The following is a 21,611-nucleotide window of genomic DNA, read 5'->3' on the forward strand; positions in this document are numbered from 1 at the left end:
GAAACCGAACCAGACGTAACCTTGTAGAACGAAGAAACCTACTTCTACTAGGCTATGCCATTCGGTTTCCTCCGTCTTGTTCTTGAGGAGCATCAGCTTCGAGGGAAACCCCAACCGAAGAGGCCCTTGCGCGCACTCAGGGGCTTCCCGTCCCCCTTTCGGCTCCTTCTACAGAAGTTCTCCAGAAGTCACAACCGCACCTTCCATTCAGGATGCCCTGCCACCGACTCCCAGGTGGTTCCTAGAGAGTGAGACAAAGTTGTTCAAAGGCCGATCACTGGTGCCTTCCACTTTCAACCAACGGACCGATTTCAGTGCGTGCCTGCCATTGGGCGTATTGCATCACGAGGAGGGGTCGGGTGCCGTGGGTTCGAAGCACAGGCCCAGGGGTTCGAAGAACATGAGACGACAGGTGTAACACTTCCCCGTGGATATGGAGGCGGAAGAGGCTAGATCCGAACCCGAATCTGAAAAGCCAAATAAGTTTGGTTCAGGTCTTTGTTATGTGACGGGTGCGACCTTTGCTGATCGGACGGGGAGGGAGTGTGTAGGGTTGGGTAAGAGGAAGGTGCTGCCGATATTAATGGAATAGGTCATTTTTTGTATAACTCCCCTCTTTGGGTAAGTAGTTTTCTTCACTGACACGGGGAGAGATATACGAGTCCACAAACAGTAGACATAGAAAATGAATATGATGCATCCATCTCTTACCCTCAGATGCGCCTGCAAAAAAAAAAAAGGTTATGTGAAAGTAGTAACCATCGTTTATATATCATACACGAAACTTGAACTCCCGGTCCCCCCCCTCCCCTCTCAAAAAAAACTCAACAACACGGTGTTTAAGAGCAATCAACGGACCCTTGTCACGATCGTAATACCCACAAAGCCGAGCTTCAAACTTTGCTTCGCTTCGGTGATGTAGCTTGGCCCGTAGGTCCCCTTGCTTGAAAGCAATCAAGCACCACCAGCAGCCCTGCAAGCAGTTTCTTGAGCGTTACACTGCTGAAGCGTGACACCGGACGCCTTGCCACGGTTGACGGCATCCGCGCAAGCGTTATTCTGGATTGCGCAGGCGCGCTGGACGGCGGCGGCCTTGTTGACAAAGGTCGCTCCGTTGACGGCGAAGGGACGCTGAGAGTTGCCTGTGTTGGTGACGGCCGGGGCGGATATGCCGGCGATGGCTTGGCTAGTGGCGACGTTTTTGCCCGAGTTCCTATTCCGGCCGCCAGTATTGTTGCTACCCGCGTTCTTGTTGTTGCTGTTGTTGTTCTTATTGGCGTTGTTGCCACCGTTGTTGTTGTTGTTGTTGTTGCCGCCGCCGCCGCCGCCGCCGCCGCCGTTGTTGGAAACGGTAAAGTACCGGCAATCATCCTGGGCACCTCTCTGCGCAACAGGCATAAGAACAGGCTGATGGTTGGATGCCGAGGTCATGGTACAGATACGATAGTTGCCCGCGGGGAGACCTCCCGTCACGTCGGTCGACAGAGTACCAGCTCCGTTGCCGGCATCATTAATGCCCTTGAAGAAGGCGAACTGTCGAGCATCGAGCGGCTCTGTGGGGTTCAATGTGTTCCCCGTGTTCTGAACCGTGACGTGGGTGTGACCAATAACCCTACCAGAGCCGTCGACGTCCTGAGGAGCTGAGTAATAAGTGCTGGTAGCGTTGGTAAAAGAACCCAGCGCAATGTTATTCAACTTGACCTGGATGGTGAAGGTCTTGCTGGCCTGGATATTGTCGTTGTTCTTGGGGTTGAGGATAACGGCGGAAATCATCCGGTCGGTGGAAGGAATTTTGCCCATGGCTGCAAACTGTTAGTGGGTGTCTTGATATGTCTCTAGATAGTCCACGTACGAATGCCGTTGCAGGAACCAGTCTTAATTTGTTGACCGTTCGTCAAGGTCTGGCCATTACAGAAATTGATGAAGTTGGCTTTGTCGCTGTTGCAAAGTCAGTGAGAACATCGCAGAATTCATGATATTGCCTTTAACGCACGTCTTGGAGTTGACCTGGCCATCTGCCGCCCCAGCACCGCTCTGACCCGTCGATGCAGAACCCGTCTGAATGGCACCCGGAGCCAGACAGGTATTAGCTTGTTGGTTATTGCCTCCCTTGTTGGCATTGTTTCCCGTATTCCCACCCTGGTTGCGGTTTCCACCAAATCTACCGTTACGGTTCTGCCTTTGCTCGAGTGACGAGAAGTCGGTGTTGGGAACAATGGCTGCGTCGGTGACCATGGCCAAGCCCAAGAGGGCAGTAAAAGCAGTCTTCATCAGCATGTTGATAGTTGATATTGAAGCTTCGCCGCGAAATCTCGGATTCGGTAAGGATATGCGGGATGATATAACCAGGCACCTGGAGCGTACGGGAGTCGAAGTAAAGCGTAAGACGTAAAGCGTCAAAAATGGTTCCAGACCGTAATATCAAAGCTGACTGCAAGAAGAGAAGGATTAACTGACACCCGGTGTCGGCTAATTGGGTATATACAACGTGCGTCGAAAAGGAACGAATGAAAGAAACACGCTACCACCACAACAAGCAAAAATAGAGCGTGCAAAGGAAGAGAAGGGAGAGAGGGAGATGTAATATAGAAAGCTGGGCATGCTGAGGCACCAACCCATGGTCATCGTTTCTTATTTCCTGGCTAGCCAAGAAGTTTGTTCCACGAGACTACGACAGGGTGCCGGCCAGGGTAGGAATCTGTCTTGTGTAACCCTCCCCCGGTCTCTCAACCGAGCTTTCTCTATAGCCGTTCTCTGACCGTGGAACCAGTACTAAATCGCATCCTGGATCGAGCAGCAGGAGGTCGGAACGGACGGAGAGGGGTTTGGGGGTTGTGTGTCTCCACGATCTCAAACGTGATACAAGGGTATCGCAAGAAGAGGGCGTCTGCGCCGAACTTGTCAAAGGAGGTAGCAGTAGAGTGAAATGTAGCATGGAAAGGGGCTGCCAAAGGTCAAACTGACTGCATAGACATCCATGGATAGCTCTAGGATATACCCCATGGGGTCTTGCACTTGGCGTAAAAGCCTCTCCCCAAAAGGACCGAGGATTCCGTGGTGATTGACGCCAGATATCGCGCTTGATTGAGATCTCTACAGCCCAATACGAGTCCACGATGGCCGTTCACAGCAGGCAGGAAAGTGGATGTGCATCTCAAATGAAGCCCGTAACGCAGAGAGTAAATGCTATCGACGCTTTCGAACGAATCATTTCAGTTGCAAATGACGGACTCGGAGTAACATTGACGAGTGTTTGGGGAGAAAAGCAAAGAGGCTCGAGAGTATGCAGTGGAAGAGAGGTTGATGAAGCGACTTGCGTGCCAGAAGCGACGAGGGTCCTAATAATTGTCTTGCCTTTAGCCAATCACACGAGCCGGTAGAGGGCGATCCAGCATTTGGCGTCTCGGGATGAAGCGCTAGCGAGGCGCTAGCGCGCACCCGCTCCACTCCCAAGGCAAAGAAGTTCAATGCCATGCCGGGCCGAGAGACTGCAACAACACTACAGTACCTAAACTTCAACTTTGACCTCTCTTCACTCTCTTCCCGTCCCTATCCGTGCCAGCACAACCCGCTTCTACCTGGGCAAGGAGTTCCCCACATATCTACCAGGGACATGCAGTATTGACACAACAAAAGGTACGGATATTTGTCTATAACAACTGATACCCGAATGCCCTGCGCATCAATTCTGTATTGGGCCAAGGCAAAACCAGTCAAAGACTCCTGGTGGACGCTCCTGCATCGCGAAGAACTGGTGTAGGGACTCGTACGAAACAAAACACGCCTAACGAGACCGGACGAACCAGCAGTGTTTGGTCTTGGCCGACCCGGATTGTAGTCGATATCCGATATTTCTATCTCCGCATTGTTGCCGGCCTTGCCCGGCATTCGGCATTTTTTGGTCGCCGGTACGGAAACTTCGTGTAGGACTACTTATCGCCATCTCATCCCTTTCACCCCGTCCGCAGAAGATGGGACTTCTCTACTTATTAGTCAACAAAATATGATGATGACCCTTAGCACTCTGCCATACTCTACAGCTACGATGAGCGGACCTTCAAGCAACACTTTACTCCCAGAGGCGTTCTATGATTTGATCAATCGAGTAAACATCGACGTCATGCTGTCCCGTCTAACTGCTTCGTCTAGTCACCTAAGGCACCCAGTCCGGGAAGAAACACGGTGGGCCTCGATGAGATCAGCTCATCGAGTGGTGATCTGGATTAACTGTACTACATAGCCACGCTCAATGTCTACTGTTCAGCGCTTGAGGTTGTCCTTGACAGGCCCCCTTGGCGCTTGTACACTGAGGGTGCCCCACTTTTTTTGGGCTAGCGTCCCTAGCTGTGGACGCCTCCGTATGCAGGAACAAGAGCTTAATTCCGATTATAGTGTAGAACAAGGGAAGGATGGAAGGGACATCGTTTCCCTCCCCTCCCATCCGGCCGGACTCCGCTTGATCCCCCACCGGCCGTCAACAACCTCAACAGAAATCCGTCGCATTGTTCGTTGTCCTCACCATATCATGATAGGAGCAAATGGGCTTGATATGTTTCCGGACTCAGGAGTAGGAGACGGCAAGCCTACCGCCAAATCCAGCATAATTTCTCCACACATCATTTCTCTTTACCACAAAATGAAGTTCCCCTCTCGTCCGTTCTAAAGAGGCCACTCGAGGTCAAGGCAAACTCTCAGACCGCATCAGTTCCATGGGCTTATTTCTTCATTGGAAACAGTGCGCCGCTGATGTCTGAGGTAGCGCCCACGCGTGCTCCTCACCCGACAGCACGGTTAAGACGGCACAAAATATCAATTTGAGGAATGAGATCGTCAATTTTAATCTTTTCTTCAGTTGAAAACCTACACATTGACTGTCTGTGCTGCTGACAATTACCTTTGGGCAACTATTAACCTCGCAATTCGAAACATAATACTGTCCGCCCGCATCTATATGAACTCTGGCCAAGACCGATTCGCACCAAGGATGTAACTCGGCCCTTGTTCATCTTGAGACATGTTGTGTCCCCAGGGTCCAGAGGGTAACAATGATTTTCACTGCCAAAACCCCATCCTCTTATTCATAGCGTTTCAATACTACACACTCAGGCCGAGTGGGACTTTGACAGTCAGTTTTCGGTACTCTCACGTGGAAGCGAGCTTTTTACATCCTTGTGACCGTTGTGTTTGTGATGATGATCGATGAGCATCGGAATCCACCTTCGAAGACCTCCTGGAATTGTGATTCCGATACCGAGCCGATGTTGTGCAGCGTACCCAATCAACCCCCAACTGTTTCAAACGTGATGCTGGCATTTGGATGTTGCTTCTCTGATTAACCACAGACGTGATGATAACATCAGCCACCAGCGGAACGGCCGCCCTTCCTCATTGTTTTCTAGCCTTAACGGGATACCCGATTCGGTTTGTCATGCTGTTGGTGGTTGTCTTTGAAGAAACCCACCTTGGAACCCCTGAACCCCAAGATATGTGTCGGGTGCTTGGCTCCATGCGTCGGACTTGATACAACGTGATTGTCGTTGTACTCTAACGAGGACTTCAGTCCCTTTTCAAGTAGGGTAATCGCTTGGCTGAACGGAAGATCATCAGAACGAAACATGGCTACCGAGGACCAGCGAAATGTTTGGCCAACCTGGCAGGAAAGTCGACAATGTTGACCAATGTGTGCATGAGGGATGGTAGTCAATGATACTGTTCGATGTTAATTTGGGGAATGGGGCGTGTCAAATTCTTATTCGGTGCGCAAAGGAGAATCTCATCCAAACATCTGGCATCTGATCTGGTAAACCTGCACCTGACGCTCGGAGGGTATCTTAGGCACGTTAATGTACACTTTACATACATACATGGCAGGCAGACATATACTTGTACACAAAATACCATGGACCTACATGACGGAACAATTGCAGACGTGGGCATGCATTTCGTTATCCATTAGCATCACCTACTTCTCAGTCGACACCCAAACATTACCCGGCACCCTGAGCCATACAATCGTCTAATTCTGTACCCAATTGAAGAACACGCTGCATCTATTCCCAAGCCTGATATCTTCAACCAACGAACCGTTGCCAAGAAGCATTTGCGAAACGCTCATCCCCGGTCATGATTCATACTCTTCCAATGCCAAGGCCCACAACAAACACCCACCACCAGGCCTGTTTCATAGGTCGCCCAACATCATCGGCTTCTGTTCCGCAGTAACAACGTCCGGCCGCTTTGGTAGGGTTGGTGGGCTTATTGTCTCGTTCTTCTCAATACCGGAGACGATGAGATCGAGCCAGGCAGCCAGACGGTAGCCGGCCTTTGCGATCTGCAACTCGACGATGGGGGCGGCGGCTTCGAAGTAGGCACCACCGAGCTCCTGGTCGCGGATAGCTTCGGGGCCATCGGGGAGGACTAGTCAAGGAAGCATTGTTAAGCAACGGTTCCCTGACGGATACCAAGAAAGAGAGGTATAGGGACGGAACGAATGGAGAGAACTTACCAACAGTGCAAACATGCTCGTTCCCCTCAATCGCCCACTGCAGCGCAATCTCGCTCGCCTCCTTCAGCTCCAACCCCTTCACCCAATCACTGCTATTCGCCTTGTACTGGCCCTCCCTGATCTCCTCCGCCAACGCATCTGCCCACTTCTTGGCCGCGGGAAAGGGCCTCCTACCAACACCCTGCTTCTTGTGCGTAACGATTTTCTCGGCGATGCTCGAGTCCCAAACATGGTGCAGGTTGAACCGCTTCTCATCAAAGAACACCGAGATCCCGTTCCCCCCCTTCTCCACGTCCTCCGTGTGCAGCGGCTGGTGGATGTCCCCGACAAAGTGAATCACGAACTTGGCCGCCTGCGCGCGCTCGACCACGTGTAGGCTTTGGTCCAAAACGCGAGAGGTGTAGTTTTGAATGGCGCTGACCACGCAACCTTCGGGCTTGCAGTCACGCTCGTAGATGATGCCGCATGAATCGGGGGGTGAGTCCTTCGCGTCGATGTAGTGCAGGGGCCCGGTCCAACGACCCCATTTGGTGTACCGGATCGAGTCGGCCCAGGTGGCTACGTTGGCGAGGTAGTCAGAGGTGTCGTTGCGCAGGAGGGTTTGGAAGTAGGAGGCGGTGGAGTTGGAGACGAAGTTGCTGGCGACGTAGGCGACGGTGATGTGTCCGAAGCCTGTTGTTGTTGTGGGCGACGTGTGTTAGCGATGTTCCATTTCTTGAGTGCGATTCGCGAATGTTGGGGGGGAAATGGTAAGGAAGGGGAATTGGTGTTCTTTCGTACCTCCCCATGCTGAAGCCCCTCCGGCTAAGAAGGCGGAGGAGCTCAGTATGACTGATGATAGCTTCATGGTGGTGTCTTTGCGCTACTGTACTGCTAGTTAAGAGATGGTGACGGATACACCGGACAAGCTTCGCAACGCTGCCGGGAGAAAAACAATAGGTGACAAAACCACAGCAAGAAAACGATAATGATTTACTCGAGGACGGGAATGTTTGGTGGAAAGATTGTCTGATCCAATTCAAGATCCAAACACGCGCTCAGCTCACTTGATGTCCCCCAGTCGATCAGCTGCACCACCCTAGGGTCCGATGGCGATAAGCGTTGATACCGCCCCTTTCCAGCGGCGTCATGACTGTCCCTAGCATCGGAACCAACCCATCTACCATTGCGGTACGCTGGTACCGACGCCATCAGCTTGGACCAGGCATGGCTGATCAATAAACTCCGAGTCCTCTAGTGTATACTAAACACGCGGGGGTTGTTGCTACGGGGATGCTGTAACGAATGAACGCGGGGCGATAAATCCCACGTGAGCCTATCATATCTGGTGTTGTTTAATCTTTGGAATGGCTTGTGCTTGTCGAGTGCTGGCAATGCTTGTTTCTCCCCAGTCTCTCGTGTTTTCCTTCTTCTCGTTCGTCTTCTCCATCTACGAGCACCTATACACCTCTACTGACGGGAAACCCCATGCAACCAGTGCAGCAAGTCTGATAGAGCGGATGTGCGATGTGATGAACGACGCCGGCAGCACTTTGGACGCAGGCTCGACTTGCAACTTGAGAAGTTGAGGTTGAGGTGCTGGTCTTGGCATGATCACAAAGTCTCCACCCGTGCCGCCGAAAAGAGGGCATCCACGAAGAGGTTTCAATTGCTCGTCACTGGTTGGACGGCGGGCTGAATGATTGGCCATTTCAGGCTACCGGAGCTTGTCAAAGACCCCACCTTCCCCATATTTGTCCATTACAGCACCAGGGCAGGATCGCGGGCAGGATGGGTCAGAGCTGAGCGAGAGGGCTCCTTGTGATGCAATCCCATGAGCCCATGTGCCTCCCGTCAAGGTCCCTCAGAGAAAGGTCCTCCAACCCCAACAGCGACAAGGGAAAGAGAAAAAAAAGCCCGAAAGCCGCAGAAAAAAAAGTGCGAACTGAATGAATGCTACGCTGGCGCAGGACTGCGTATCTTGGTACACTGCATACTACAATCCCGCAGCACGGGACAAACGGTGACGCTTGTGATAGTTTTTAAATGGCACTTGGATGGCTACGTTATGCCACTTTCGGTATCAGCCAGAGCCACATCTTTGCCTTATCTCTCGAGTCAATCGCCTCTTGATAACGACCTGCCCTGAGACCTGCCCGCTGACTCGAACTGACAATGACTCTTTCCCTTTTCTCTTGCAACTGTACTTTTAAGTTCCTGTTGCCATCATTTGGCTATTTCTCCAGTGCGCGCAAGAACTGATCAAGACACCAACATCGACTGCATTCCGCGGGTTAGACTCAATCCGTTTCGGTATTCGAGCAGGAATCGGCCCTGCCTGGGGAGCAATCAACGTCTGGTTATCCGTTCAACTTTCCACTCTTGTTGCTTTCATCTCAAGAGGCCTTGCCGATTTCCGTACCAGAGGGCGACATGGAAGCCCTCTCCAAAGCGCCCGATGTGGGCGAGGCACTCTCGGGAGTGTTTGGAAGTGTCAGCTTGACGGCCTGGATATGTCTTTTGGTGAGCATGTCCATCTTGCTGCTTTCCCTTTCTAACGGCTTGCCATTGCCATTCTAAATCATAATGCTGACCGTTGTCCTCAACCCCAGCTGCCACAACTGATTACAAACTACAAGGCCAAGAGCGCTGACGGCCTATCCATGAACTTCCTGATCATATGGCTGTTGGGCGACATAGCGAATCTGCTTGGTAAGTGGCAATCAGCCTACGGTACCTACCTCCGATGTTCTGCTCTCGAGGTACCCAAGGTACAAGTATTGCCAATCATTTGTTCGGCTGTTGATTATAATCTTTTTTGATACAGGCGCACTCTGGACAAGTTTGGCACCAACCGCTGTAGCACTTGCCTTGTATTTTTGTTTCGCCGACCTGGTCCTCATTGGCCAATGCAGCTACTACAACGCCGTTAACGCCCGCCGCCGCAGCCGCATCGAAAGACATGCCCGCAGTGCACGACATTCCTCTGCCGAGACACAAGAAACCGACACAACGGCTGTAGAGGACCCTTCTGAGCACGACCCGCTGCTGGATCATGAGCACCCGCGTCGGTCGCGCAGCGATTCTACGGGATTGCCAGGCTCTCACCGTCGGCACTCGATGCGCCACAGGGAGAGCACTCTCGATCCATTGACCAGAATCGTCACAGGTGAAGACGAAACTCCTGACAGCAATCCATGGCTGCACAACACCCTGAGCTTGGTAGCTGTTTGGGTCGTCGGCGCTGCGGGCTGGTTCATCAGCTACAAGATGGGTGCGTGGGATGTTGAGGATGGGTTACCCGATGGTGGAAACAACACGATTTCTCAAGAGCCACAGGCCGTCATTGGCATGATCCTGGGCTATTTCAGCGCCATCTGTTACTTGTGGTACGTATCTAGTCCTGTTGTCTCAGCCCATTCACTCGGTGTCACCACTGGGCTGAAGAAGCTAACCAATTCCATAGCGCTCGAATCCCTCAGATCATCAAGAATTACCGTGAGAAGTCTTGCGAAGGTCTTGCCCTGTTGTTTTTCCTGCTCTCGCTCACGGGCAACCTCACATATGGAGCAAGCGTTATCGCCTACTCTCAGGAAAGAGACTATATTGTCAGAGCCCTTCCTTGGCTTCTGGGCTCGCTCGGTACTATGCTGGAAGACTTGATCATCTTTGCCCAGTTCAGACTCTACTCGCCGCAACGTGAGCCAAAGACGCATCATACCGCCTGAAGAGCTGGCTCTTCGCTTACACGAAGCAAACGTCACGCATTTGCTGGGAGAAACGGCCTGTTTCGAGGATAGGAATCAGCGTTCATGAGTTCAATGGAATTATCTGTCAACGGTATGTGATGGATGCTTTTTGGTTACTTAGGTTTTGTCATCTGCTTTTTTCTTCTCCATTTTTTGTCCTTTTCTTTTGTCGAGTGCATTTTGCCTCATTTTGATCGGGATGGCATGTTAAATTTCCAAGGACGGTTAGGGCAAGGCGTAAGAATGATCGAGACAATGATTTTTTTCCCGCATTTTCTCCGAGCTTTACACATCCCCGCTGCATTCTTTCATTTTCAGTGCTATCTATCTAGTTTGGGGTCTTTTGAGTTTCGGATTGTCGTACGTATCCTTTCCTCCCCTTCTGACAGGTATAACTTTGGGTTGGTGCTTCTTTCCGGTTTTATTTATGGTGAAGTTCGCTGCTGGGTTGCTTCCTGTGACTTTTCTCCCGATTTACCTTTCCCTTGCAGCGAACCGCTCCCGGTATTCAAGGACGATGGTGCGGATGCTAAGTTCCTGTCGAATTCCCACGCGGGTTGGCTTTTTCCGGCAATGGCACTTTAAGTCCGGCCATTAGATCATACAAGTGATACCTACTGTATTGATCTCTGGGATGCGATGATGAATGGGACCCCTTTTTTTTACTTGGCCCCTGCAAAAAGTTCGTCAGTTTGTCTGCTCCTGCTGTTCAATGGTGGCTAGAACGCTGTGCGGCCATGCGATTCGCGAGACTGGACGGATAACTACCGGCCAGATCACGATATCCGATTTCAGGACGATCGAAGTTCGACCTAAGCGGATGTCCCTTCTCATGAGAATTCCATTACATATTGGTCAATTTCTGAGCAGTCACGGCCCTCAATGCACAGTCAAACCACCTTCTGGCACATGGCAAAGGTTTATGTTGCTCTTTGGCAAGCCCGGAATACATGACGGAACCCGTGTCTCTTCCTCTTGAACCCAAGCTTTCGGGATTTAATTCAACGAACGCCTGTCCTGATCAATCTCGCAACTCGCCAAACTTCTTATCCCACGTATGCAACATCTGATATTACGCCGCAGCCATTCTTCAAGTTTAGACCGAGAAATTCATCATCGCCACGATGCCGCCCACCGAGGACATACAGTACGCACCGCCTGGATCGTATCTAGCTTACAAGCGCAATTCGAAACTCCTGCTTTGTTGGATTGTCCGCACTGTTCAATCAATTATCAAGTTTTGGGAAACGACTCGGCAACATGATCTTAACCTGACCTTGTTGGAAGTTCCCAGCGCTGGTCTACCAGGGCAGAAACGACCGAAAGAGTTGCTTGCTGATTCAGCCCGAGCGGGATTCTTTAACCGGTCCAGACTCTACAACTTTTGCAGGTTCATTAGCCTCCATGTGGATGTTATCCCACCTTCTATTCTGGCCTTGTTCCTGCATATCATCCACACAAGAGTCACTGCTCTGACTACGTGGCAGGCGCTCGCAGCCAGGCGCCCACGCCCCGAAGAGATGGAGAATTTCCGAACGCTTGAGACTGATATTCGCGCCTTTTGGGTGGCCTTCAACGGCCTCAGAGGCTTCCATTGGATGTCAACTTCCCCGGGAGAGTCAGAGGTCTCGTCCATTTTGAAATATAACACACCGGAGACCGAAGAAGATATCAATTATTTGGTCCCCGACAGATTTCCCATCCGCGTTCATCCTGAAGCTGAGAAAGGCAAGCCCGGGCGTCGCAACAAGTCAAAGACACCAGAAAACGAAGCCAAATTCAACAAGATCAAGGACAGTCTCCCGCCTGATGATTTCCCATTAAGTCACTTTGACATCGATGACCCTTGCTATACGAACGGCCGTTTCAACTCCGACGGGAACGCCTGGGGTATGGCAGCTTACGACCTGTTCAAGGAGTTCATGCACCTCAGAAACTTTCTCCACGATACCTGGGTAGAGGTTGTCTTCGATGGCCTCAACAGCACCGTGGCCGGGGCAATTGGTATTGCGGCCACGAATTTGATTGTCAAATACCGTCACGACAGTATTCCTGAAGAATTAGGTTACATCAGCATGATCGACTACTTAACGGGTTATCAAAATCCTGATGATTATGTTCAACCATTTTTTGCGTCCGTTTACCGCGTTCGTGGCGATGGCTCATGTTCAGGAAAGATTGAAAATCAGAGTGTGGATATGAAGGAAGAGTTCATGATATACACGTTCGAATCGCTTTTTGAATTCCTTTCCGATTTTCGCACCACACAAACCGGAAAGCCCACCGAGCGCATGGCAAAGCTTCTCAAGAACTGGGATCCCAGCGCCGACCTAATGGTGCTTACAAAGGAAGAATACCTACAGTGGCGCCATCTATATACCATCAAGCTTCTTTACTCGCTTTTTGACGAATATGTTGCCCCTATAGTGAAGTCGAAAGAATTCGACGGAGATTGGGAAAATGTCATCTGGGGCCCAAAAGGCCCATCCGAAGATGACTTGAATGGATCAGGTTCATATCAGCATAGAGCCTTCTTGTCCAGCATCATTAAACTTGCCATGGAAAAACCCTCGTCCACCGGTGAATCAACTCGACACAACATTCAGCCTACCACAGTCTTCATACTACAACACATGGTGGATTCCTTTACTGTGTCAAGGGGCTGGCTGAATAACCCTCTCTGGGGGCCTATTTTTGTCCAGCCGCCTTCTTCCGATGTCTTCTTTCCCGCACGTGATTTGGCGCTGTTCTTGGGTGTCAAGCTTGACGACTATATGAATCTTGGGCCCGGGTTTTGGACTTCTTTACACTTGCTGGACGAACACCTACGTACTGGAGAGGACCAGAAAATCGAGCAGACCAATTTTCTAAAGCAGGCGGCTAGAATTTGCTCCGCTGCCCTGGAGTTTCACTCCACAAGACAGGACCAAGGCACAGGTTCAAACTTCCTGTGGGGTTGCTCCCCCTTCCATTGCGCTGAAGTCCTTGTGCAAAGCCTGACAAATTTCGATCATATCTCCAGAGTACTTTACCCTGGTTTCACGAATGAGCCTGTACTCCTGGTACACTTGTACAATATGTTGGTTACTGAAGGATACACGGATAAGGCACCTCAGGCATTTCTCATCTTGAAGGGGTTTTTTGACAATTTGTTGACTGAGGAGGCAAGGACACCGGAATATGGTGCCTACTACGACCGAGCCTTGAGCAACGCCCTAAATTGTTTTAGCACGTGGTTTCCCCTTTCGGTATTTAATCGTCTGTACGTTCAAAACTACAGAGTTGAGAGGATCGGACGCCTAGAGAATCTGCAAAGGTTCATGGAGGACACTACCGCCGGTGAAGAGAAACGGGCCATGCAGGTTAAGGGGCATGGCTCAAGCAACAATCACAGATTTATCATCAAAGGTGGCCGTGACCGGGCGAAGACAATTATGGAAGGAATACAGGCCGTCGACTTCAAGCTCAATGAATTAGTTCCTGGAAAGCTGCTCGAAGGGCCGGGTGGCAGCAAGGTCGTGGTGAACTTTCGCGATGTCCTTGAATTGTTTAAGACCGAGGTCATCATCGGCGTACATGGCAGTCATTGCCTTGGCGCTGTGAACCGCTTGTGGGTTACTGCGCAGTCGATTATTCTGTTCCATTCCATCGAGAGACAACTGGCCGCTGCGAAGGACCCGTTGTACCTAAGCATATACGGAGACCCCGACACGAAGGAGGTTGAAAACTCAAAGGAGGACGAAAATGGTGGGAATGGAGGTGGGCGAGAGAATGCCTTAGCTACCAAGCGTGTGCGTCTCATAATGCGTCTCTTGTCGCGTGAACTGAAACCGCCTGGGACGAAGACCGCGATAGAGATTGCCGTCAAAGCGTTTGAGGATGAGAAGCTTACCAACTTTCCGTGCACGTACTGGGGGGATGAGGCAGACTTGGGAATGAAGAGCGATGATGGCATATTACAGCGTCTGGAGAAGGGGCTAGCAAGTGCATCATGTCCGATCATGTAACATTGTCAAGGAATCGTTCTGTATAATAGTGGCGAAGGCCAGCGATGTTGTTTAAATTGGGCTTCACAGCGAAACAAAATTGTAATCAAGTTCATTTGATAGACTTCCATGTATCCAATACGCAAACAATACACGAGCTTGTTGCGTTCCTCATTTATATGATCCCTGACGCCAGTTGTGCTGGGTGATGATGGTCTACATCAAATAATAAAAGAAGCAAATCGCAAAACCCGCCATCAATCCATGTTCAACGCTAACCCCCCCCCCCCAAGACTCCGTTACTCGACGCAGATGAAGCACCACAAAATACTCCATCATCACAGTCTCGAATGATCGCACCAACTCGCATACTCTACCGCGGCTCCTGTTCCTATCGGAGTGGGTGTCTGAACGATGAACTCAAACTGTTGTTGCTGTTGTGCTTGCGTAGCCGGGACATTTGGGAAGTTGAAGACCAAGCCCTGATTGACCACAGGCATGTAGATGCCGTTCAGCGACAACGACTGTGGCGAGGGCGACGACGAGAATGATGACGACGACGTGCATGGCGAAGGGGAAGGTGAGGAAGTGGAAGTAGAAGTAGAAGCATAACCCATACTCATAGGTCCCGCTGATACCATGAGATCAGGAGCGCATGAAGAACCCCAAGCATAATCTCCCGAACAATTGTAGTCGTTGTTTCCAAAAGAAAAGAACTCGAAACCAGTGGCATCCGCCGCCGCCGCCGCCGTCGTCGTCGTTGGGAATGAGGACGTCCCCGTTGACAATGCTGATGGTGGAAGGAGAAACCCAAGGCCGGACCCTTGGGTGGAAGTAGACTCGGTGTCTGATAGCGAAAGTGGAGAGCGAGTGAAGCATTTCCCGAGCTCGGGGGTAAGTTGGCTTGAGGTGGGTGGTGTGGGGGATAGGTATCCTGGCTTACTTGTCATCGACATAGGGCTCGGAATCGCTTTTGTTGTTGTGGTGGTGGTAGTGGCCCTCTTGGTCCTGGGTTTCATGATGTTGGGTGTTGAAGACCTGGAGCGAGAGGAGGAAGGGGACGAAGCAGAAGAAGAAGCAGATTCCTGTCTACGGCGGAGAATACTATAACGGTTTTTGGCGGCTAGAGAGGTGCGGTTGGGGAAGTGAGTGTTGACGATCTCGGTCCAGTTGCGCCCTCGTTGGGAAACGGTTTGGAGAAGAAGGATATCCTGGGGATAGATAGTTGGTTAGTCAAGCGTATTAGGCAGATAATGATGTTTTATTTTTATTTTTTCTCACCTCTTCCGGCGTCCACGGACTTCTATCAATCTTGGGGTCAAGACAATCATACCAGCGCTTCCAACACTGGTCTCCGTTGCGTGAACCCACCACCTGAGCAACCTTGCTCCAGCGTGGGCCGTGACTGTCAAAGGCCTTGCGTAACCTTTGATCTTCCTCTCTGGTCCATGTGCCCTTGCGAATGTTATGGGCTACGTTGTAGTGCCAACGTTTTCGGCAGTCTTTGTTGTTCCGTCGGGAGAGGTGGGAGGCGACTTTGCACCAGTTGATGGAACCGTTGGCTGGTGTCTCTGTTGATCAGGGACAAGGAAAGGTTAGCAAACCGATACAAGATGAATCATGCAACTAGGGTCCATGGAGCTCTTCTTGCCCTTTGTCACGGCTTCAGCAAGCAACCTATCCTCCTCTGGCGTCCAAACCTGCCGAGGCTTAGACTCGGTCTGTGGCAATGGAGAGGTACTGCGTGAAGAGTACATGAAGAACTGGGATATACTAGACATGGGAACAGTATGCTTATGTGTTGTTATTGTTCTGGTGGCGTTGATGTGGTATCTTGAGCTGAGCGTGATGATGGTGGGTAAACAGTGAGCGTGAAGAATGAAGAATTCGCCGAGAGAGCATACTTATATGAGAAGACGAGAGAGAATTCATTTGTCTTTGTGTCAAGCTTAGCTTCCCCCATAGAGCGAAAGGCTCCGGCCAAGTAGTGAGAACTAGTCTCCCCCTGGTGTAAGTGATACAACTTCCATGATAGATCGCCGCAACAACACTAGGCTACCTAGCCTCTGATGTCTGCGAGAGAGTAGGCACATCTCATCCTTCGACAAGATCCTAGTTTCGGGATATGCAGCCCTATGGGTCATCCCCACGCCCGCTCTCGTGTTGTTGCCCGTCACCAAACGGCATCTTCCTGGCGTCTAGAGTCGCATGCAAGTCATCTCGTCCCACTTGTCTGGTGGTACTCTTGGGTAGATCTGCTGTCGAGCATTAGCCTGATATCTAGCGAGCAGCAGTGCCGGAACGTTTCACGGGTAGTTACATGGTGAATGCTCACGTCAATAAGCTGTCGTCTTGTACAGTGTCTGAGCTCCGTGGGCCATTTAGAACTTGAGCGCCAAGGTCGAAACCGGTCTGGCACGTTAAAGTACTACCTCGAAATCATGGTACGACAAGAGAATACCCCAGGCAGCCGGATATTCCAATTAGAGCGACCTAGTAAGCTCTCATAGGTTGAGAAAGGATGGCCCGGTAAGTGAAGCCAAGGGAGAGCAGTCCGATGGTCCCCGGCCGAGTGTTTAATGCTCCGGTTTTCGACGGCGGTATAGACTCGGGACGGCCTCTGGCTGTTTGGAGATGCATCTTGCGGGCAAAAGTCACGAGGGAGAGTACAGAAAATGAGGCGGAGGCGCGTGGAGGGGGGCTTGGCTCCAGGTAAGCAGGCAGCGAGGTATTTGATGTTGTGTAACGCGACAAGCCAACGGAAAGAAGGCGACGTAAAGCCTATGAACCTTCCTGCGGTGCTTCCACTGGGCCGCTTTTTTGTCCAACGACGAAAAAGCTATCAGGAACCCGAATGTACAGGACGGGAGAGGAATTTGATCCGGAGTGGCGGTGACCTTAACTAATCCACTGCCTTTTCACTCCCGTAGTAAATACCTTCTATCCTGTGGGGGGACAGCTGAAGCCAAGCCAGCCACAAGACAACAAGGGCCGACTTGATAAACAAGACATGATGCCATTGCAAAGCAAGATACCTCACCAGGGAACAATCAACTCCAAATTGATATTACCGAACTCAACGGCTGTGGCAAGCACAGAAGTGGAGATGTTGAAGTCCTCCTCAATACCCCATATGGTTTCTTAATTCCGTGTCTCAATTTGATAGCGAGACTTCCTCCTGACTAAACACGAGACAGGCACTAGCTGATAGGGATTCCTCACTGCTTCAGATTCCCTGCCAAACCTGGGCTGAGTCTACCCGCCTGTCCCAGGAGGTGCCGGGCTCGTAGGGCTGGTAAGTAGCACAACCTCACCCACTTCTTTCGTCTCTTCAGGCCGTTAGGAACTTTTTTGCACTCCTGAAAGGAGGAGAATGTATGAAAGCGGCGGATACCGAGACACATTGAATCAGGGTGCCTGCTACGCGGACATAGGACAAATTTGAACTTTCACAGATAAGCTCCCTGCATCGTGTCTCGTGTTCATGTTACCCTAATTTGGCTCCTCCTCCTTTGGGGGTCCGGACTGGAGGATACGTACATACACCAGCCTCATCGAAGCTATGGGTGTTTATTTGGATCCCGTAGCAAGACAGCATCCTCTTTGCCCCAACTTCGGCTTGGACAATTGTGAGTGCTAGAGGAAAAATTCTCCTAGCACCAAGGACGCGTCTATTTAGGGTACTTTGACATCGAATACCGTGTGATGTGTCCAGAGCCGAAAGATAGAATTTCGCAGAAAATCCAAAGTTGTTTTTGACGTACCTATTTAATCGGCAACCAAGTACGACACAAACAGAACTTAGGAAACTTAAGAGTACCTTTGCCTAAGTGAGATTGTTCAACCGCCGTGAGGACGACAAGTTGAAGAAAAAAAATAAATAAAAACAAGAACTAAGAAAAAAAAAATGAGAAAGGAGGAAAGAAGGAAAGAAATCCGAGGACCTCGGCAAGTATGAGACCGACTGCGCCACGTCCGTAGAGTGTTACACATGCGACCCAGTATGGAGCAAGATCTTTCCCCTTTCAGAAGACGAGTTAGGTTGAATTCTTTGAGCCCGTTGTCAAAGCATTGGTGATGAGGCCCATAGTGTCCTTGTGGTCGTTCGTAAGGGATGCGTAATGTGCGCGCAATCAAGCGATAAAGCGATGTTCTTCGATATCCAAGTGTAGAAAGAGTGATGAAGCCGTGCAAGGGGAAGAATACCTCGCAGCTATTCCATCATTTTATTACAGATCGCTGTGTTCAAGATAGAAAGAAACAAGGCGGAGGCTACCGTCCCTTGTGACTTCTCCATCGCACCTTCTTTTCACCAAACCACACAACACCAAAATCACCGCCCACTCCTCCCCATCTACTCATAAGTATAACAAAACGGCCCATCAACGGTACTGACCAAGTCCCTAATCCTCCAAACCTGATCTCCAACCACTCCCAGATCCACGATATCATCCAACGTCTGCCTTGGACTGTTCACCGGATCAAACATGGCCGTGCCACCAGCAATCTGCTCAGTCCGGTTCTCCAAGTCCAGCCACTGCCAGATAGCCCAAGTTCGATCAATGCCCGCATGGTGATTAAAAAACGCCGGATCATTAGGACTGGTGTAAAAATCGCCTCCTGGGTCGCCGCCAATGGTGTGATGTCCGCTAGCATGGATGCCCATGAGCGGCATCCCGTTGTGCTCGGCTGGGTTGTAAGTACCCTCGACTTCCCAGGGCCGCGCTGTCACAGCCTGCATGCGGTCTTGAAAGGTGAGGATGTCGGGGGAGTCGGCGATCAGGGTCACCATGTCTTCGGTGCGGGTATAACGCGAGGAAAGATAGTTGGTGATGTCGCGGCGAACACAGCGCGGGTTGTCGCCCATGCCGTTGGGAAGGGGGTTGGCGGCGGGAGCAGGTTTGAGTATTGGGGAGAGAGGGCCTAGGCGGGCGGTCATACTGAGTTGATCGCTAGGTTAGCAAGGGAGGGCGCAGAAGGGGGGGGACACTCGCCAGTCAAGTTGGAGACTTGAGGTTTTGCGCCACCGAACATGGAACGGGTTAAGTGGTACAAAGATGCTTACTTGACGAATGGACCGGAGTAGATACACCCTCCTCCGGGTCCAGCTGGGTAGTAGTCGGTATCTTCATGATTAATTTTGAGACCGTTGCCGCTTAAGCTAGTGTCGCTGCCGTCGAAGAGAGGAGAGTTCGCCGGATCTGATGCCCATTTGCCCCAGTTCCAGTACTGTCGCAGTACGTTAGCGTCGAAAATGCGGCTATGGACAGTTGTCGTAGATTCTATATGGATCATACCGGCTGTGATCCAGTGTAACCACACTCTTCCCGGAGAGCCCTTTCAAAGGACCAGGTGAAATAGCGATGCCATGCAAGGAAGCTTCCCTAAAGAACAGTTAGTTCATTTGGAATTTTCAGAGACATGGAGTCCAATACTCACAGTCCCATGGATGGTCAATGTCTGGTTCATATGAACAGAGACGAAGTCATCATAGCGTGTTTTGGCTCCAGGATACTCCGTCTGGTCCAGTTGAGAAGGCTTAGACATCAAACACAGCATAGCAGCGATGTACTCTCTACGCTCGGCCTTTGAGATGTCGCCCCTGTTTTGTGTGCTTAGGGTCAGCTTCATTGTCATTATTTTTTTCCGCCTTCGAGGCTGCTCTTACCATTCACGTCGAATCTGAAGGTTCTCTTTGGTGCATGTTGAGGACTTGGCAAGCCGGAGCTCGAGGTTAGCTTTACCTGTCTGCTGCAGCTTGTGGACAGCATCTTTTCCAGTCGCACCAACGAGTGATGATGCGGCAAGCACCAAAAACAAAAGTGATCGAGCCATCGACGGCATGAAGGGTTTTCTTGAAGAGAATAAAGCCAGTTGGTGTGGGACTTCGCAATCCAAGAGCCCGGAGAGGACGAAGGGGTTATATAGGCCCAAGTCAACGCAAATTCTCACAGCTCTCCCGATTTACGCTCTGGCCCCCGTTCAGCGTTTTGTTTCCGATTTGCCGAAAACTTCGCACTTGTAATGGAGTAACAGCAGGTAATTTCCCATTCGTTGAACGGTTCAAGCGAGCTAGGACGGGTTCCGTCAGCATTGGGCTTGCAGAATCGACTGGGAATTGCAAAGGACCTGCAGGAAGAGAATCGTGTCCATTTATGTTTCGAGGCTTGTCAAATACAACGTACCAAGACAGGTCACCACGTGTCTGAATTTCCGTGCGTTGGCGAGCGTAAAGTTACGCACAGGGACAGATCTCGGGACTGCGATATACGCTGGTGAAGGTTGGTGATGCTTACCGGAACGGTACCGTTGAAGAACATGCATGTCAAGCAAAATACTGGAGAGAAAGTCCAGTGCTGATACCATCCTTCTGTTCTTGGAGCCCTGATGAGCACCGGTGCGACGGCCGTGGGATGGCCGTGGGATGGCCACTTGGGCTTCCGACAACGAGGAGGTGGACAAATTCCCGTCTTTACAGAACTCTGCCGACCTTTCATCTCAAAACGGTAGTTGCTTCGGTCAGAAAGGCATGCCAAATGAAGTGTGAGCGACGCCGCTCAACGTAGATGAAGTCCTGGCGGCAGCCAATGCAACCCCAGAGGTTGTGTAACCATGACCTCGGATGTGAGGACGAGTCTGGACAGAAATACTTTTTTGGCCCAAGGGAAAGGGTGACGAATGATGATGAATTATGAGGTTCCAGTGCAGTGTACCTTTTCAAAGATCAGTTGGCCAATCATGGAACAGGTAACGGTGGTTAAAGTGCTGCAGGCTGGTGGTCTGTGTAGACACTCGATGAAAACAGAATGAAAACATCACACCAAGGCCAAGATGTGAGATCCAGGGACACGCGATATCATCTTGTACAGAATCAGACCTTTGCGAATGAAAACCAGATGGGTGAGGTTGAGATACCTGCTAGTTGGCGTTCAGGCTCGGGAATTTTAACCTCCGGGGCTCATGAGGTATGAATGCCGTGCCCACGGGCCACCTGGAGTTTTCTCCCCGACATCACATGCGTCGAACTCGCTCAAACCCGCATCGTGAGAACAGCGACATGCAAAAAGCTCGTCTTGCCTGTTGATATTCTCTGGGCTTTGGAGTTGATAGCTCGCTGAATGAAGCGCGTACGAAGGGTAGGGGCCCTTTCATTCCAGTCAACAGGGTTCACCGCGTTAACGAACAAACAGGGCGATGATCGAGTGCACTTAACCGTCGACGATCCAAGGACTCTCGCACACCAATGTCAACCGACTTGTACGATGTTAGCAATTCCATTTCACGATCTACTTAAGCCGAAGTGAGGATGGATTGACTTAGGGCGGCACACCTTGCCTGCCCATAGTTATCGTCGGTTCGCCACCCAGTACGTCAAGTCTTCCAGACCGCCAT

The 21,611-nt window shown here is 50.9% G+C and overlaps 7 protein-coding genes across 7 annotated transcripts; 3 read left to right on the forward strand and 4 right to left on the reverse strand.

The window, feature by feature from the left end:
* Window positions 1–938: 938 nt before the first annotated feature.
* B0T23DRAFT_73775 (uncharacterized protein) lies at window positions 939–2,472 on the reverse strand. The gene is made up of 3 exons (XM_062841718.1): window positions 1,994–2,472; window positions 1,853–1,938; window positions 939–1,802 (listed from the first exon to the last, which is right to left on the reverse strand). The coding sequence occupies exons 1-3, from the start codon at window positions 2,275–2,277 to the stop codon at window positions 955–957; spliced, it is 1,218 nt and encodes a 405-aa protein (XP_062695319.1). The 5' UTR covers window positions 2,278–2,472; the 3' UTR covers window positions 939–954.
* A 3,596-nt stretch (window positions 2,473–6,068) lies between these two features.
* Window positions 6,069–7,723, reverse strand: B0T23DRAFT_73823 (phospholipase C/P1 nuclease domain-containing protein). The gene is made up of 3 exons (XM_062841719.1): window positions 7,286–7,723; window positions 6,506–7,177; window positions 6,069–6,417 (listed from the first exon to the last, which is right to left on the reverse strand). The coding sequence occupies exons 1-3, from the start codon at window positions 7,350–7,352 to the stop codon at window positions 6,182–6,184; spliced, it is 975 nt and encodes a 324-aa protein (XP_062695320.1). The 5' UTR covers window positions 7,353–7,723; the 3' UTR covers window positions 6,069–6,181.
* Window positions 7,724–8,917: 1,194 nt separating this feature from the next.
* Window positions 8,918–10,286, forward strand: B0T23DRAFT_437827 (PQ-loop-domain-containing protein; the record flags this gene model as incomplete). The annotated part of the gene is made up of 4 exons (XM_062840638.1): window positions 8,918–9,007; window positions 9,097–9,196; window positions 9,312–9,873; window positions 9,951–10,286. 4 exons carry the CDS (start codon window positions 8,918–8,920, stop codon window positions 10,210–10,212), a joined length of 1,014 nt encoding a protein of 337 aa, XP_062695321.1. The 3' UTR covers window positions 10,213–10,286.
* On the forward strand, window positions 10,242–11,088 carry B0T23DRAFT_73864 (uncharacterized protein). Its single transcript, XM_062841721.1, has one exon. The coding sequence runs from the start codon at window positions 10,336–10,338 to the stop codon at window positions 10,816–10,818; it is 483 nt and encodes a 160-aa protein (XP_062695322.1). The 5' UTR covers window positions 10,242–10,335; the 3' UTR covers window positions 10,819–11,088.
* B0T23DRAFT_73859 (uncharacterized protein) lies at window positions 10,948–14,397 on the forward strand. The gene has a single exon (XM_062841720.1). The coding sequence runs from the start codon at window positions 11,358–11,360 to the stop codon at window positions 14,238–14,240; it is 2,883 nt and encodes a 960-aa protein (XP_062695323.1). The 5' UTR covers window positions 10,948–11,357; the 3' UTR covers window positions 14,241–14,397.
* Window position 14,398: 1 nt separating this feature from the next.
* On the reverse strand, window positions 14,399–16,285 carry B0T23DRAFT_73930 (uncharacterized protein). Its single transcript, XM_062841722.1, has 3 exons — window positions 15,871–16,285; window positions 15,501–15,790; window positions 14,399–15,430 (listed from the first exon to the last, which is right to left on the reverse strand). Exons 1-3 carry the CDS (start codon window positions 15,998–16,000, stop codon window positions 14,558–14,560), a joined length of 1,293 nt encoding a protein of 430 aa, XP_062695324.1. The 5' UTR covers window positions 16,001–16,285; the 3' UTR covers window positions 14,399–14,557.
* A 2,288-nt stretch (window positions 16,286–18,573) lies between these two features.
* B0T23DRAFT_309615 (Di-copper centre-containing protein) lies at window positions 18,574–20,063 on the reverse strand (the record flags this gene model as incomplete). Its single annotated transcript, XM_062834531.1, has 5 exons — window positions 18,574–19,159; window positions 19,285–19,448; window positions 19,517–19,603; window positions 19,659–19,821; window positions 19,888–20,063. 5 exons carry the CDS (start codon window positions 20,061–20,063, stop codon window positions 18,574–18,576), a joined length of 1,176 nt encoding a protein of 391 aa, XP_062695325.1.
* Window positions 20,064–21,611: the final 1,548 nt, after the last annotated feature.

Source organism: Neurospora hispaniola (genome assembly GCF_033458365.1).
Source record: "Neurospora hispaniola strain FGSC 10403 chromosome Unknown B0T23scaffold_2, whole genome shotgun sequence".
In the NCBI taxonomy this organism is placed as follows: domain Eukaryota; kingdom Fungi; phylum Ascomycota; class Sordariomycetes; order Sordariales; family Sordariaceae; genus Neurospora; species Neurospora hispaniola.

Excerpts from the sequence above, each read along its gene's own strand:
- B0T23DRAFT_73775 (XM_062841718.1), bottom strand. The coding sequence starts at position 2,277 with ATGCTGATGAAGACTGCTTTTACTGCCCTCTTGGGCTTGGCCATGGTC. Across the intron at positions 1,939-1,993 it reads GGCCAGGTCAACTCCAAGAC|CGACAAAGCCAACTTCATCA; the intron begins GTGCGTTAAAGG and ends ACTTTGCAACAG. Across the intron at positions 1,803-1,852 it reads TGGTTCCTGCAACGGCATTC|CCATGGGCAAAATTCCTTCC; the intron begins GTACGTGGACTA and ends AACAGTTTGCAG.
- B0T23DRAFT_73823 (XM_062841719.1), bottom strand. The coding sequence starts at position 7,352 with ATGAAGCTATCATCAGTCATACTGAGCTCCTCCGCCTTCTTAGCCGGA. Across the intron at positions 7,178-7,285 it reads AGGGGCTTCAGCATGGGGAG|GCTTCGGACACATCACCGTC; the intron begins GTACGAAAGAAC and ends CAACAACAACAG. Across the intron at positions 6,418-6,505 it reads CGAGCATGTTTGCACTGTTG|TCCTCCCCGATGGCCCCGAA; the intron begins GTAAGTTCTCTC and ends TTCCTTGACTAG.
- B0T23DRAFT_73864 (XM_062841721.1), top strand. The coding sequence starts at position 10,336 with ATGCTTTTTGGTTACTTAGGTTTTGTCATCTGCTTTTTTCTTCTCCAT.
- B0T23DRAFT_73859 (XM_062841720.1), top strand. The coding sequence starts at position 11,358 with ATGCCGCCCACCGAGGACATACAGTACGCACCGCCTGGATCGTATCTA.
- B0T23DRAFT_73930 (XM_062841722.1), bottom strand. The coding sequence starts at position 16,000 with ATGTCTAGTATATCCCAGTTCTTCATGTACTCTTCACGCAGTACCTCT. Across the intron at positions 15,791-15,870 it reads TGCTGAAGCCGTGACAAAGG|AGACACCAGCCAACGGTTCC; the intron begins GCAAGAAGAGCT and ends CCTGATCAACAG. Across the intron at positions 15,431-15,500 it reads GTCCGTGGACGCCGGAAGAG|GATATCCTTCTTCTCCAAAC; the intron begins GTGAGAAAAAAT and ends ATCTATCCCCAG.